Source organism: Charadrius vociferus, unplaced genomic scaffold (assembly GCF_000708025.1).
Source record: "Charadrius vociferus isolate BGI_N301 unplaced genomic scaffold, ASM70802v2 scaffold136, whole genome shotgun sequence".
Taxonomy (NCBI): Eukaryota; Metazoa; Chordata; class Aves; order Charadriiformes; family Charadriidae; genus Charadrius; species Charadrius vociferus.
The window spans coordinates 3,113,730-3,130,139 of NW_009648960.1; the positions used below are offsets into that span (position 1 = coordinate 3,113,730).

The 16,410-nt window shown below is 41.7% G+C and overlaps 1 protein-coding gene across 1 annotated transcript in view; it reads left to right on the top strand.

Annotated features, from left to right (window-relative positions):
- ERBB4 (v-erb-b2 avian erythroblastic leukemia viral oncogene homolog 4) overlaps positions 1 to 16,410 on the top strand; it is a 419,420-nt gene that overhangs the window by 183,483 nt on the left and 219,527 nt on the right. The window contains exon 4 of the mRNA XM_009887598.1: positions 13,362 to 13,496. Within this exon, the coding sequence (XP_009885900.1) occupies positions 13,362 to 13,496 (135 nt within the window). The remainder of the gene's footprint in view (positions 1 to 13,361; positions 13,497 to 16,410) is intronic.

The window sequence follows — 16,410 nt, forward strand, 5'->3', positions numbered from 1 at the left end:
CTCAGCCTAACTGCACCTTCCCATCCCTTCCCTGCAAAGCACTCCATGAGTTACCCACCTTCACTCTGTCCTCTTGTCTGAAGTGATCTGCAGCTCCAGGATCCCCCAAATTACTGTGAGGCTTCCTTGCCCTACAGGAGTGTAAATCTGCATTCAAGTTTGCGATGGGAAGAATGACAGCTTTTAATAGGGTAGGTGAGACATTTGTGATGGCATTTAACAAACTGCCTCTTTCCTCCACAGGTGAAAGCTTTAGGCTTTTGCAGTCTTCTCCGGCTCAGAGAACAGGCAGAAACGTGCAGGGTGACACAAGGGAGAGTGTTTTGGCAGCAGCTCCCATGTGGGTGCCGCATGCTCTGTGGCAGAGGCTGTGGTGGGGCAGCGGGAGGACGGCGGCGGTGGGCAGGGGGAAGAAAGCTGCTTCTCTGCAGTGCTCTGGGCCCAACGTGGTCCTGGCCAAGAGCCCCCAGTGCTGTGCCTCTGTGCTTTCGGAGGGCAGGGTGGGTGAGGCAGGGAGGCTGTAAGCAAGCCCCAAAGCCAGGAGAAGAGCCTGGAGAAGAGCAGGGAGCTGGCATACAGAGAGATTTGGGATAGAAAGAAGGAGATTTTCCTGCAAACATAGGGAGACTCCAGGATGCAGCTGCTTGTAGCCACCAAGGTTTGTCAGACCTATAGAGGTGGACTGAAAGAGAAGGCCTTCTTCATAGAATCGGTTTGGTTGGAAGAGACCTTTAAGATCATTGAGCTGAACTGTTAACCTAACACTGCCAAGTTACCACTAAACCATGTTCCTCAGAACCGCATTTACACATCTTTTAAATACCTCCAGGGATGGTGACTCAACCACTTCCCTGGGCAGCCTGTTCCAATGCTTGAAAACCCTTTCAATGAAGAAATTTTTCCTAATAACCAATCGAAACCTCCCCTGGCACAACTTGAGGCCTTTTTCTCTTGTCCAGCCAGGATGCTGTTGGCCTTCTTAGCCACCTGGGCACACTGCTGGCTCATATTCATTAGGAGACAGCTTCTAATGAGGTGTGGGAAGGATGGTTTGGGAGCCGTTTTATTTTCCTCTCCTGTCACTGCGTTCATGGAATCGGTTAGTGGCTCTAAGCACATGCCCGGGCACTCAGTGTGCGGGGAGCTGTGTCTGGGAGACTGGCTAGTAAATTTGACAGGCTTTTTATTTTCTTTATTTTCATTTAAACATTTACATCACATCTCATTACCTTCTCTTGGCTGTAATTAGAAATCCTGTGGAATTAAGAACCATTAAATTCATTGAGATTTCAGCCTTGGGAATTTGCCCAGAGGCACACAGCTTACAGGGCTTCACAAGGCTTGACTTTCCTGGAGTTGTCTCCCCCTCCCCTGCTTCATCCAAGCCTTTGTAAAAAGGAACCATCTTTTCAATTTTGCTAATTAATTGCTCTTGCCAACCAACAGATGTTTTGTAGCCTTTGAAGACCAGGAATAGCCAGGTATATAACTTCTGCAGCCTTACGCTGACTGCCTATGCAATTTGAGCAAGAACTTCGGAAGCTCAAGAGGAAGACAAGTTATTAAAGCCAAATAAGGAATTATAGTAACTCAGAAGACTATGTTTTTCCCCCTATATTTGATTGGATGACTATTCCTGTCCCTTTACCAACATTTATTTAGTTCTGGGGCACAACACTCTGTGCACTGAGAGAGAAATTATCATTCAGGATCTCTCTTATGATTATTTATTTCTTTATAAATTGTGTCCAAGATGCATCGACCTTAAAAGGCAATAGTAAGAAAAGCCGCAAATCTAACCACAGGCGATGCAGGGACAGAGGCTCAGGCGTGAACCCTCCTGAGCCAAGCCCTGAAGCCGGGTGAACAGCTGCTTTGTTTCACCTTCGGTGACTCTGTTCACAGCTCATGGTCTGTCTGTGTGCTCTCCCTCTTTTGTGTAGGGTTTTTTGGGAAGCTCTTTGGCAAAAAATTACTAAGGCTTGTTCTTAATACTAAGCATAGCAGTTAGTACGACAGAATTGGTGGGTCTGGGCACTTACTCTTCCCTCCTGTTGTCTACATTATTAAAAATGATCTCACTGAAATAAATATCATCAATCAGTGCCAGCTGCAGTTTAGCTAGAGTGTAGACAAGGACAAACTGTGCGCTTTCACTGCCTGCAGGCAGAAGCTGTTTGGACTAGTTTAACTGCAGAATGGTAAAATACTGGAAGCAAACTGATCCTTTTTCCACGAAGAAAGTGTATTCTACTATCAAATATTACAAGGCAAGCAACCCTCGTTCTTGCCAAGGTGGCATGGGTACAGAGCAGAAACGAGTTAGAAAAGGGACTGTCCACCATGTGACAAGCCACTACTGGGAACAGAGTATGTCCTGTGTTAATAGCAGCATAGATCTCACTGCAGGTCTACTTCCGTGTCCCTCCAGGCCACAGTATCACTCTTGATCTACTGCATCGTAACTGAGAGCAGCTCAGGTTCAATGCAATTCATCTGCTGGGAAAAGAAAGAGATGTGTTGCGAGAATGTTTGGAACCATGTTGGTTACAATCAAAATATTGATGGAAAGAAAGAAGAGGATGTTTTCATTGTGGCTTTTAAAAAGCTAAATGTGTAGGATTAGGCGTTTTTAAAATTAGGATTGGTGGGAGATGAGAAGGGCTCGTATTTAAGAGTGGGCAGAACTTGGAAACACTTGAGGAGAGATGGTAGTCTTTAAAAAAAGTGAATGAACTAACCCTGAACTCTCCCTTGTGCTTAGGATGTTGTCACCCATTCCTTTAGCTCCCACTACCAAAGTTGTTACTTTGGCATGAATTCACATGTGCTTATTTGCCTCACCTAAGCACCTGGTTCGGGGTTAATAGTTTAAGGAAAATTGGCCTGAATTCTGGATTTTTTTATGTAACAGCCACATTTTAGTTGCTGCCACTGTTTCACTACTACCTTATAATAGACGCAGAGAAAATGGGCATAATTAAGGTCAAAAAGGATGTGGTCAAACGTGATGATCACAGAAGGCACTTGAGTTTTGGGGAGGGAGAAGAGTTAGCAGGAACACATCAGCTGTATTTCCACAGGGTTGGCGGCTCAGCAGCATGGACAGGTTCCCTTACATCCAGTCAGATTTGAAACCTGAATTAAGCGTGCATGCAAAAGAAAGAAGCAGGACTGGTAGTGACCTCTTAGCGATTATAGCAGTTAAAGGGGAAAAAGTACGAGTTGAGATACTTGAGGCTCAGACCTGATCAAACTCATTAACTTAGAAAGAAGGCCTTCCTGATTGCTGTGATCAATATGCACGCTCTTCAGTTCACAGGCCTTCTTTTGGCTATCTGTCTGTCGCCAGCCACAGTGCTGGAAGGGCAAATGCAATCCAAGGTCCTTACGGCTTGTAGGAGCCAAAGAAGAGTCACTTCACAGTCCTCTGTGCACGAGGAGGATTTTCAGCATGTCATTTACAGAGTTTCAGTACAGGAGAGCCAGGGGGAGGCACAGGCACTTCCCACCTCAGATAAATTTCAATTAAAATTCCTCTTCGAAGAGTAGACACCGTATCTCAGGAGAGGTTAACAACGTGGCATAGAAATGTGAAAGCGTACTTGAACAGATCCCATATAGAAATTTTAAGCTCAGCGGACACAGACTCCTCTTCCGAGCCCAGAAAAAAGATTAGTTAGGTTATGCAATTGCTGGAGCTGGCATAAAACCAGCTGCATGCCAATTACCAGCGCGTATGCAAATGCTTGTACTGAAACGCAGGATGCAGCTGGACCTGGGTCTGGGCACCCTTCCAGGTTTATTCCAAGCCACATTATGACAGTTTTGAAAGAGAAGGGCTCTATGGAGCCAGTAATTTTTTACAGCCTTTCAGAAAATGGAGGAAATTACCACTACATCCAGATCTTAACTATTTTTTTACAAAGGGAGAAGGAATTTCTGCATGTTGATGCCAATCAGGATGTACTTGAGGCATTTGCGCTCCAAGACAGAAGGCCATCATTCTGTTTGCCAAGTGCGCGGCCTGAGTGCCAGATGTGCTTGGGATAGAAAGCAGGCTTCTTGAATTTGTCAGTGGTTGTATGAAAAGAACTGAAAAATACACCACTGGAAAACGCCAGAGTTGAAGCTCCTGGGGGTGCTGTAGGGAACCCCTGCCGCATTCAGATGCCTCTGGCCCTGCTGCTTGACTTCCCCGTGAAACGCCCGCTTGGAAGGGGTGCAGCGGCAATGGCAGACAAACTGCCATGCAACATTTACTCACAAGACGCCTCTTAAAAAGAGCTGATGCCAGGAGAACAGGGACACGGTAGTCTCACAGTTACATATGTCAGCAGATGGAAAAGATAAATCGAGAGCTGCCACCCGCAGATATGAAACATTACAGGTTTGATCATAATATTATATAGCAAATGTCCTGACAAGGAGAGGCATTTAAAATGCTTCTGTCTGTCTTGGCAACACAGAAGTGAATCAGTCAAAGTATGTAACCTCATCCTGGGTGGAAAGATGATATGAACATCCTATGAGGAGAGAAGTTTGTAAAAAGTTTAGAGGAAATAGTAAAAATAAGTACTCTTGGTGCCATTTCTCAAATTTCGGCCATATAGATGATATGAAATGTAAGGTAGTTTTCAGTGGAGAGCTGGTTTCCTTAAGGGTTCATTTTGGCTCAGTGGACCTATTAAGTAGCTCTGAGCACCAGCTTCCACTTTTTCTGGCCTGGAGTAGGATGCTATCTCCACTGCTTGCCCCATGTTTCCTCAGACTCCCTTGATTGTTGGCTGCCTGCCCTTGAGATCAGTGAAGGAAGGAGGTGGGATGAGTCCCTGTTGGAGCAGTGGGACAGTAAGGTTTTGGTCCCAGCATGTCCAGTAGTTCCTGGTTGTTCACCAGGGCTCTGATTCAGCAGGGTCATAGGCAAAGGAGGATGGTTGAAGGATCAGTCTGCAATCTTACCCCTAGGAAGCCTTGACTAGTGTTTCTCTGCAGAGTTTATGGGTGAATCTTTAGCCAATGCAAACATCCTGGAGGCATTACGAAACTCTGCTGGAAGCCACTCATATTGCTGTAGGGCTGGCAAATAAACATTCTGCCCCTCAGGAGCAGAAACCATTCATCTGGACAAATGCTTCAGTCACAACAAAAGCTCTAGAGAAGTTACGAGGAAAAATGAATGTGAGACCATCTTGGTGAGCCAGGAAGGGTGGCTTCATTGCCCATTGTTGCTGCACCTTTACAGAGGCTGATCAGTGTGACAGATGGAGTTGTTGCAGCTGTAGGGCATCGATAGCATTTCAGGAGTGCAGGAGTGACACTGGTGTCTGTTCAGTCTTCACTGAACAAATTTGGAGGATGCCTGACACAGGAAGCGGGGACTGTGTCATGAAACACTGCAAGGCAAGTGCTGATACAACTGCTTTGGGTTATTCCACCAGATTATGTCCCGCAGGATGCTCACCATTAAAGACGACCAGACAGCATAAATGAATTCTGGTTCTTCGGTATCTGTCAGAGCCTTCAGGCTTTCTGGAGCCTGCTGGGACACTGGGGAGATTTTGTTTGTCCTATTGGTGCACCCAGTCTGCTGCACATCATCTTCCCTTCTGCATCGTCTGCTGGCTTTCTGCAGAAGAATTAGAGCAGGTCAGAAGAGAGATGATTTATTTAGGATTCAGCAGGTTTTAGTAACTTTTGAATAATCAGATGCCCACAGCTGTGATTCCTTGCTGAAATCCATACTCAGAGCTATGGGGTTTTGGAATAACTGAAAGGTAAGCACTACCAAATAACGGCATGTTATCGGAGGACTCACTGAAGAGGCCCATACCAGTGCACTGCAGAAATGGCTCACCTCTTCCTGAACACGCAGTTGCTGCTAACTGGGATCCAGATATCCCCATCAGGTAGTGCTGTGCTACCTGAATGTTAAGTCATGGCTCCTGTGAATGAAATGACTGCTCATTTCTGACTGTTGGCATATTGCTGCTCTTTTTGAGCTCTAGAGCGTGTCTTCTGGGGTGAGCTAGTGATGTGTCATGCTCTCCATAGACAGTAATTTGAAACTCATCAGTGACTCATTACAGTGACTTAAATGAATATGATTTTCTTTTCGCTAACAAAAATCAAAAGATCGAAGGGCAACAGTTCTTTCATACTGAAAGCTGTAATGGTTCTTAGTCCAGATGTCTCCTTTGCATGAAATAGGGGACAACAACGGTGACACAGGTTCTGTATTTCAAATACTGTAGCACTTCTTTATACACGCACGTGACATGCTTTTAAATATATGTTATCTTCCAGATGAGTGTTTTGCATCACCAAATGCTTATCAGTGGATAAAAGTTTAAAATGAAGTATGCTTTTAAAAAAATTGAGAGAATGGATTTCTTACGGAGCGTTATAAGTGCTGCAGTAGTAGATGATTAATAATCATAGAAGGACAAAATAGTTTAGGTTAGAAGGGATATCTGGATGTCATCTGGTCCAATCTCCTGCTCAGAGCAGGAGTAACTTCAGACAAGGATCAGGTTGTTCATTGTTCAGGAAAATATCTACAGATAGAGATAGCACCACTTCTTTGGTCAGTCTACTCCTGTGCTTAACCACTCTTGCCGTGAAGAGTATTTTTCTGATGTCTGATCAGTGTTTCCCATGTTACAGCTTGTGTCCGTTGCCTCTTGTCCTTAAACTGTGCACTCCTGGGAAGAGTCTGCCTCTGTGTTCCCCTATATCCCTCCTTTAGGTAGAGGCAGTCTGCAGTTAGGTGTCCCCCCTCCCCAGTCATCTCTTTCAGGCTAGACAAGCTTAGGTCATCTCACCTCTCTTCATGTGACAAGTCCTCCAGCCTCTAGCCACCATAATGGTCCTTCCCTGCACTCTCTTGTGGTTTGGCAAAAACTGTGTTGCACTGGGATGCCCAAAATGGACCCAATGCTTCAGATGCACCTTCAGGAGCGCCCAGCAAATAGGCATCATCACCTCCCTCACCTGCTGGCTCTGTTTCTGCAGCCCACTGTGTGATCACCCTTCATCACTGCATGGGTGCACTGCGGACTCATGTCCATCTTCCCTCCCACAAGGACCGCCAGACCCTTTTCTGCCTCTCTCCCTGATTTGGAGAAACCCACAGGAAGCCACACGAGTTGTTAAAATGTTATGTTTTATATCTGTTAATCTACCTGTCACCCCCCAAAATTACATTAAGAAAACAGTAAATCAAGCACTTGGCTGCTAACATCAGGATCAGAATTTGACAGGACAAAGAAGTGAGGCAATTAGCATCTCCTTCTGAAAATTAATATTCCTGTAACAGAGTCAACTTATTACATGAAAGCTCCTCACCTGCAAAGGGAACAGGGTCAAACAGCTTTCAAAAGCCAGTGATGGGAAAAGAAGCAAACAAATGAGGTAGGTAACATCGTAAGCAGCTACTGCTGCTTCTGCAGTTAACATCTGCAAAGGGAATGCCAGAGCTAAGGCTGGTCATACAGCTTTCGTCCATGCTGTTGTTAATTAACATCAAGGATATGTGATACTGATGGCAGGTGTATGGTTAATGAAAGTAGTGTTGGTTAAAATCAGTACATGTTTTTATTCTCCGTTGTCAAAGCAGAGTAATTATTACAGGAGCAGGAAGCCTCCTCCAGAATGGAGGGGAAGGAGATGATTTAAATGTAAACCTGGGCCTAAACACTTTGGGGAATTGAGATCCAAGTAGACAGAAGCTGCTGTGATTGTTGCAAGATGGGTTAAATTGGGCAGCCACTAAGACAAGTCAATCTAGATGAATCACGGAGAGAGAACATTTCCTTGGAACGTGTATTGTAACTCTGGTGTGTTTACCGCAACGGGCTGAGATAATTTGGTTTTTTTTTTTTCCTTTTACAAAGTAACCAGCTAAATGATTTTGTGTCTTAATTTTAATAAGGCTGGGAGAAGGAAGAATTCAGGGCATGCACAGACAGAGGAATAATCTGAGCAGATAGAAATGTCGTCTTTCAGTTGGTTTACTATGGCTGAACCTGTTCGTGAAACAGATATTCCCTTTGGGGAGATTGCTACAGAAAGACTTGACCAGAGCCTGTTGTCCTTTAATGAAGCACCTAAATGACTCTCAAGGACCCTGTGAGCCCATCTTCACGCACATTTGCAGTGAAATGGTGAAAAGGGTACCCCTTTAAACTCAGTGGAAGGTAATCAAATGACTCCATTTTTATTTAAGCAGCAAAATAGGTAGCTAGATTTGGAAGATTTATGCTCAGGTGCTACAATCCAGTGTTCTTAGATATTGAGCAGCTGGAAGTACAGACCCACAGGCTGCACATAACACTGATTGCTTTTGATAGAAATAAAGAATATCTTGCTGTTACGATCAAGCCTTGAAACTGACTTTCAGCTAATGACCCAAATAATCTTTACTTGAAATTGTATAATTGAGATCGAAGGCTGTCTGGGGCTTCTAGCTGGTACACAGATTCCACATCCATGAGCTTTTGAGTATGGTCATTGAGCTGAAATGGAGAAGGTTAAAACTCTCATTTTCATTACCAAGCTCCCCCCATCTCCCAATACAAATGTGACATTTCAATTTTACACAGTCCAACTCTTCTTAAATCATCTGTATAAAAACTTCAGATCTTGATTGATGATGGATGAGCTATTGTCTCCTAAAGCACCAAGTTCTCATTACCCTTTAAGACATAGCTTATTAGTGATGGACCTGAAGTGCTTTCCCAGTGGGTCATCAGCAATCAACTGTGCTAAGAGATCAAAAGACTTGGTTTGGCATGAAATTTCCAGGCCAAAGCCATTTTCAGATAATGCATTCAGAATCTTGGGTGAAATATGACAGTGTTTTGAGAGTGATACAGTATCTGACAACAGATCCTCATCACCTGGGTGATGATGGCGAAGGCGCAGCACTGTCAGCATACAAAGATGCTTCAGCTCATATGGAGCCTGACCTTGAAAATTAAGGTATCATCAACATGCATTGTATAATATGTATGTGCAGTGTATAGCTCTATATAGTGTAGTGTAAAAGATAGCTGTTTCCTTAGCAGACAGTCAGCTTGGAAGGTACAAGGTATCTTCTGGTTTGGTTTTGAGGTGGTTACAGTGGCCATGCCCAACAGTTTTTCCTAATTAACTCCTTCTCCTTTCTCAGCCCGCTTTAGAACAAGTTCTTTTCCCTCTCACTATGCCGCCTTCCAGTTCATCGTGCCAGCTGGCTTCATAGCACCACAGAAGAGCTTTTAATTTGCAACCTTGAATAGCAATAGCAATTTTATAACCAATTTTATAACCATTTTAGAACCAGATTCTACTGCTAAATAGATGCCTACAGGCCCCACTGCATATCAACACACACGAGTTACTTGCGCTTTGGGATACATTGCAGAATGTGAACATGTTTTGCCAATTTAATCCACATTAGATATTAGATAACAGACCGTGAGGGATTACACTGTACGCAAGAAAAAGTCAGTTGAAGAAAATGCCCTTTTAACAGATGGATGAAGAAGAGTTCTTTCCATCTCTGCTCTAAACAGACAACACACTTGCCGAGCTAGGGTCCCTTTGCCTTATTTGAAGGGATCTTAAGTTGCTGGTGGCTGGTGATGCATTTTGACTGGCTCCAGTCAAACTCATTCTCTTAGAATAGATGTTACGAATTTAGCCCCTTTTTGAACTTAGCAGACTAATTTCAAATTGTGTGTGATGTACCTATCTGTGTTCCATGGCACTTTATGGAAAATATAAGATACTTGTGTTTCATAGTTGCCAGAGACCTGTATGTTTCAATTTCTCCTGTTAGAATTCCGAGTGTTGTATGGCAGGGTACTGAAGTTACATGGTAATGGCTCTGCTTCATCACTGGGCTAATGGAAGCAAGAAAATAGCAGATATAATGGATAATACACTTCTGATTTAGCTTCCTGAATAAATAACCATTTAATAGAATTTTAATAATATGCAGATATAAGTTCCCCACAATCATTTGGCAGCAATAAGCAAAATAATGACAGAAGTCAGTGGCGAGTGCACTTGCTGATTTATTTTCATATAACTTTGGTTACAGAATTATACTGCTTTTAAGCCAGTAAAGTAGCTCGAATAAGGAAGATGATAACATTTTGCATTCATTTCAGAATCAAGTGGCAAAAGACCTTGGAACTACTTCTTTGCTCAGAGGAGCCACGGTCCTTGTGCCAAAATGGGAGATCGTGGTACTCTCTTAAGTGTGGCCGTCAGTACCTTACAGGAAGGCGTCCAAAATTGTCTGACACCTTTAGCAACTCTTCCCAGTGAAAGCTAGTGGGACGTGTGCTTCAAAATCCGCTTTTGTAAGTCTGTGTCCCTGAGCAGTGTGGAAGTCTAAGGGCAACGTTTGCTGCCAGCACGGCACAGCAGGTATTTCAGGCAGCAGTTGATAGAGCTGAGTGCTCTGCCTCTTGTCCCAGACAGCACTGTTGTACTTAGGCTAACAATTTGCTAATGTCACAAAAAGTTGCTTTAGAAGACAAAAATACTCTTCCCAAAATGGTATTTAAAATACATTCCACTGCGAGCAGTCCCTTTTAGTGCTTCTTTGGCAGGAACTAGCTTCTTTCTTCGCAGTAGAAATCTCAAAATTCACTAGGGGACTTGTCATTCTCTTTCCTGGTCCAGCCTCGGAAAGAGTTCAGCAAAGAGGCACCTCGGGTGTTGCACGCAGGAGAAGAAAGCTCTTTTTGCCTGGCTTCCTTTGCTAGCTGGTCTGCATAGGCAGAGATGCCTGCCTTTCTCCTCCTGTTTATTGTTTAACTTTATCTCTCGCTTTCAGTGCTGTAAATTACAATGAGATGATGACTTTATGATGATGGGTTCATTATACAGCAACTCTATTGTATATTGATTACATTTGTGCTTCATTTGCTTAACATGTAACAGGGTTTATTAGGTCTTTCCAGGCATTGTTCTTGCTAAGAGAGGGCAGAGAAGTGCAAAATGCATTTGAGTTTAAATCAGTGAAGCCAGTGCATCTGTGCTGATTTACACATGCCGAGCACTCAGCATCAAGTAGCATAGCAGCTTGGAACAGGAGGGTAGAAAGGGAATGAATCTGGATCCCACCGAGCAGGAAGAGTCAAGAACAAGTACTTTAACGATTGTACTAAATTTTGAACTCAGGGTTATTTAATATCCGTATCAGCCCATCTTTGATATTATTACTTAGGTTTATTAGCGCCTCACTGCATGAATAGGCCTGTAAACTTTAATCCTGTCACCTGTGAAAAATGGTACAGTGCAAGGCAAATAAAGATACTGCATCACGTTTTTGGGGAAGGGCAGCAGGAGCAAAGCTTCTTTATTCAGTGATGAGGGAAGTTAGAGCATTTTCCGTGTTTGCTTTTAGTAAATCACAGGGAAAGCTGTCAGCTTTCCTTACAGTACAGAGGGGACACTTTCTGGTTACTTTTATGCTGAAAAAAAAGTCTTTCTCCACAAATTGAAACTATTAGAATTACTTTTAGAGTGAGATGCTGCCTGCTATACAAGAATGCATTAAAGTCCCTAGAAGAAAAGAAAATTTGATACGTATTGTCATGAGTGAATGCTCTAAAACCCAGAAATTATGCCAGTGCAGGTGTTCAGATGTACCAACTGATAGTGACACTATTTAGAATTGTGTGTATGTGTTTAAGAAGCTATGAATGTAGATTTTACAGTTTTTGATGGCTTGTTAGATATTATTTTTAATCAAAATCTGGGCCGTAATGGACTGGGTAATCCTGTATTGCTGGGACAACACAGAAATCATCGTTAGTCATTTTTTCAAGTGTTTTTTGAAGTCCCACTTTTTCCCCAGAGCAGAATTGCTAACAGATGCTGTATGGGTTTTTTCAGGGATCATAAGAATATCATACAGACAGATCATTGCTATATCTCTAATCTGGACTCTTTTCTGTATAAGATTATTATTATTGTTGTTTTCATTTTTAAGCTCCTTTTCAATGAAAAGCCAAGCTTTTAAACCAGAGGTTTCTAAGAAATAGTAATTCTCTGAACTTAATTATATGGTGGAAGCATGCATTTACAGATGATCCTTTATTTAATACATTCTGTTCTGGGGGCTACCTCCTCTGCATGCTGTGTCCTGTAAACCCTGAAATTTAAAAAAAAATTATGGAGTAATTCCTTTCTTGTTGTTTGTCAACATTAGCATTCCCACTAAAGCTTTTAAAGGTTTTCTTAGGAGTTGAGGACTATCAGACGACCTTAATCATTGCTACTATAGTCAAGATTTACTCTTAATGTCTCTGTGAGAAGTGTGACACTCCTGGCCGTATAGCACCACTTAATGTCATTCTAAGGTGCCATTAGTAACTAACCTTCAACATTTCTTTGCTGAGGCTTGAATCTCTGACACTAAGCAGTGCAGAGGTTTTAGCTGCATAGCTCCTCTTAACTTTCATTAAAGTCACGTGGATTGTCATCTGCTTTGGAAATAGGAGAGCCAGGTTAAGGAGACAAATTGTGAATTTGAAGAAGAGTTTAGAGGGTAAAAAAACCCCAAGTTATTGCTCCAGAGGATACCCTGGTGCTACAGCCAACAACTGTAAGATCATTTCTATGTTGAGATTTGACAAATCAAGTCTTTGGCAACAGGGCAACAAGCCATTTTTTTAAACAAACTGATATAACATGAAAATTAAAAAAAGCCCCAAATAACTTTCATCTGCTTAGAAACCATCTCCCTTTGACACAAAGCTTCCATTAAGGCATGTCAATGGTAGTTTTGTATCATAGTATTTGAGATTTGGATCATAGATATTATTTGAGTATTTTGGATCATGGTATTAAAATAGCACAGTCTGATCAGAAAACATGCTTTTCCAGACATTGTGATGACTGGACCCTTCTCATGTACTGTGGGCTCAGAAAATTCCTACCCCAGTGGAGCATGTTAGTTTATCGTATGTTATAAGTGTTCATATGTATTAATGAAATACAGCATAGTGTGGTTGATTGCTTGTGTTTTTAAAGTCAGTTAAGTCTTGAAGGTTATTTTACCCACAAATAGCGGTACTGTTCCATACTTGATTACAATGGAACAACAGGTAAACCCAGTAATCATCTAGCAACTGTGTGGCTGTCTTCATCAGGTTTCTTCTGCATATAAAGAAATGGTTCTTGTTTACACATACTGCAAGCTACTTGCCCTCCAGTTTTCAGAGTATTAAGTGAGATTACAGTGAGAATATTTTGCATTTACATTTCTTGCCCTTTCTCTCCAGTATACAAAACAGCAAACATTTAATCAGTTGTATAACTAAAGTCTTACAAGTATGTTCTCATGTTCTTTTATGCAGAAATACTGAATGGAGGCGTGTATGTTGGCCAGAACAAATTTCTTTGCTTCGCAGACACCATTCATTGGCAGGATATCGTGCGTAACCCCTGGGCCTCCAACTTCACATTGGTTCCAACAAATGGCAGCTCAGGATGTAAGTACTGGTTTTATTCTTAGCCTTGTCATCCGCTCAGCATGAAACAGTATAAATATGGCCACAAGTTTTTCCCGATCGTCTGTTATGGAGAACTATATTTATAATTTTTTCCTGCATTCTTCACTGCATTCTACAAATTTGTACACTGCTTGTAGGAACACTTAGTCTAATCTTAAAAACACTTTGTCTGTTGACAAAATCATACATTTTCTGAAATTTCTCTCATCTGTTTTCTCTCTTCTGCGTATTCTTTTTTCTATTTATCACTAAAGCCATTGTGCTGCCGTGGAAGCACAGACGTTATTGTTTGCATTTGTTACTGCTGCTCAGGCTGGTCCTTGAGTCACAATGGTCTGTCTATGGCATCATAATTAGCTGCTGGAGTAATTATGCTACAAGCTCACGGATATTTTGACTTTAGATGAGCAATGAATCTCAAATAAATAGTTATCCTGTTGTCTTGTGTATACCTGTGAAGAAAGAGAGAGAATTTGTAGAGGATGGGATGCTCTTCAAAATATAGCCAATATGTCTCTGGTTTTAATATGTTCTCTCTATTTTAATGCTCTCGATTTCAAACTCGGAGTATGCATGTACTTTGATTAATTTGTTTGATCCGTTTCTCTATTTCCCTTCCCTAGAGTTATTCACCTTCGGCAGTATTTTGATGATTCTTGCAGCAATAATAAATTCTAGTGAATGGTGGTGACAGTGATACAAAGTCTTTAGGTAAAATATTCTATAATATAGTAAAGTGCATTCAAATTGAATACTATGCTATTAAACAGTACCCTCAGGATGTATCAACATTGAAATTCAGGTATAGGCTGGGAAGAAGTTTATATCTGATGTCAAAAGTTGACACCACAGCAGACATATTGCGATGAGCATTCTGGATATAGGGACATTCTGGATTGCTTACCGTATCCTAAGGTATCCCTCAAGGATGTATAAATGACTGATTGCCTCTTTAGCTTCCCCTACAGCCAAGAAACAACTTCAGTTCTTCATTTGTAGGTTAGGAATTCAGGGGTAAAAAAAAATTACACTCTGGATAAAGACCATTTGATGAGTCCCCATATTTTCTAAGCAGCAACTTGTTTTTAACCAAGTGCTTTCTGGAATAATAGATTTTATATAAGGGCAACTTGGTTTTGTGTATCTCACCTGCTACCCTCAAAACCAGAGCACAGCTACTTGACAAACGGCTTCCTTCATGAGCCTGCCAAACTCCACTGCTCCTCAGTGTTCCAATTCTGGAGCTGAGGCTCATCTCTTCTGTCTTCTGGCTGGAAACCTGACATAGTTGTAATGCAGCCAGCTATCTTATTTACATATTAAAAAACCTCATCACTGGTGATGATCAGTTCTGAGCAGAACTGATGAAACCTTTGAAGGTTAGGGAATGCCTGTACCCTTTTATGATTCATTGCTTCAACAAGAAAAAGACTTGGTTGTTACTCTGTTTTGTTCTGTTATTGGGTTTTCTTTTAACCTTTGCCAGTTCTTCAAGACAAATGTTTCTGCAACACCAAGGTAATAAGCTCTTTTAAAAAATCAACCAACATCAATACTGTGTTTTTGAGCTAACGAAAGTTTTACTGGTGACTCCAGAGGAATCAGAACAAGACTAGTGCTGAGTTCTTTTGGAATCACACCCTGAAAGTAATAAAGGTAAGTATTAGCTCCCACAACAAGATGAAAGAATGCATGTACCTAAGTCCAGTTTTCTCAAAACATTTTCTCATTCCTTTCAAGTTGTTTTGAAACATAGGGAAGGAACAACTTGTGCTTTGCCATTTGTGCTTGATAAACCTGATAAACAGCATTATTTCAGTGATGATTAAGAGTTAGGTACCAAGGCAGCTTCACTAAGATAGCCATCCAAATTTTCCTTTAATTTTCCTTACTTGGGATGGAGCAGAGCACAGCTGGACTGTATTTGATTTAATAAACATAAGTCATCTCCACCAAGAAACTGGATTCCATCTCAATACTATTCATGAGTCCTGTGAAATTTGATTAAATTAGCCAATCCAAACCATTTCTGTCTTCACAATTTACATAGGTGAAAATCTAAACCCTGTTACACAGAAAGCCAACAAATGGCTAAAATGTTTTAACAAAGGTGTTAAGGCTTTGGAAAAAAAAATAATTCAGGTACAGAAGTCACCATTTAAAATAGCCTAAAATTAAATAGCCGTCCATGTGAGTGTGCACGCATGCATTACAGACACACTCACAGAGAGGGGGTGTGTGTATATATATATAAAGCCTTCAAATAAAATCACTCAAATGTGGAACATTATTACTACCTGTCAAGAGGTAGGAGTAAGGGAATGTGCCACACTGGTAGTTTACGAAAGAATTAAGACAAGTTATTTGTGCTGGTGCAGAAAGGACTTGGAGAAATGAACATTGAATTATAACCCTAGAATGGAAATCGGTATAGAGTATCATTAAATAACGTATATACTTCCCAAATTTGGCTCACATGTCACTTTTCATAATCTGCTAGGCAGTGTGGGTGCTTGCTGGGCCCGACCTTGCTATTTCTCCACTGCTGCAAATGATGGTCATTGCCTTACAAAGTCTTTGGTACATTTTTGCATAGACTGGGACTCATGCTTTTTTGGATCCAACGCGTATATGTATTTATGGTTTATTCTACATGACTCTCATAAATTGCCTGAAGTCTCAGGTGCTTCCTATCAAACGCAAATCTTGGTCAAGTCCATTGGAACTCAGTAAGTACACATTGCTTGGCATTACCAAGAATATCCTAAGTGCAAGAGATGTCGAGGAAAGCCCTCTGGGACTTCCTGTGTCAGAATATCTTGAAAAGAATGAGTGGGTTTTACTGCTCATCTAAAAACCTTTACAGGAGTGGGAGAAGGTCTGTCAGAGAGAC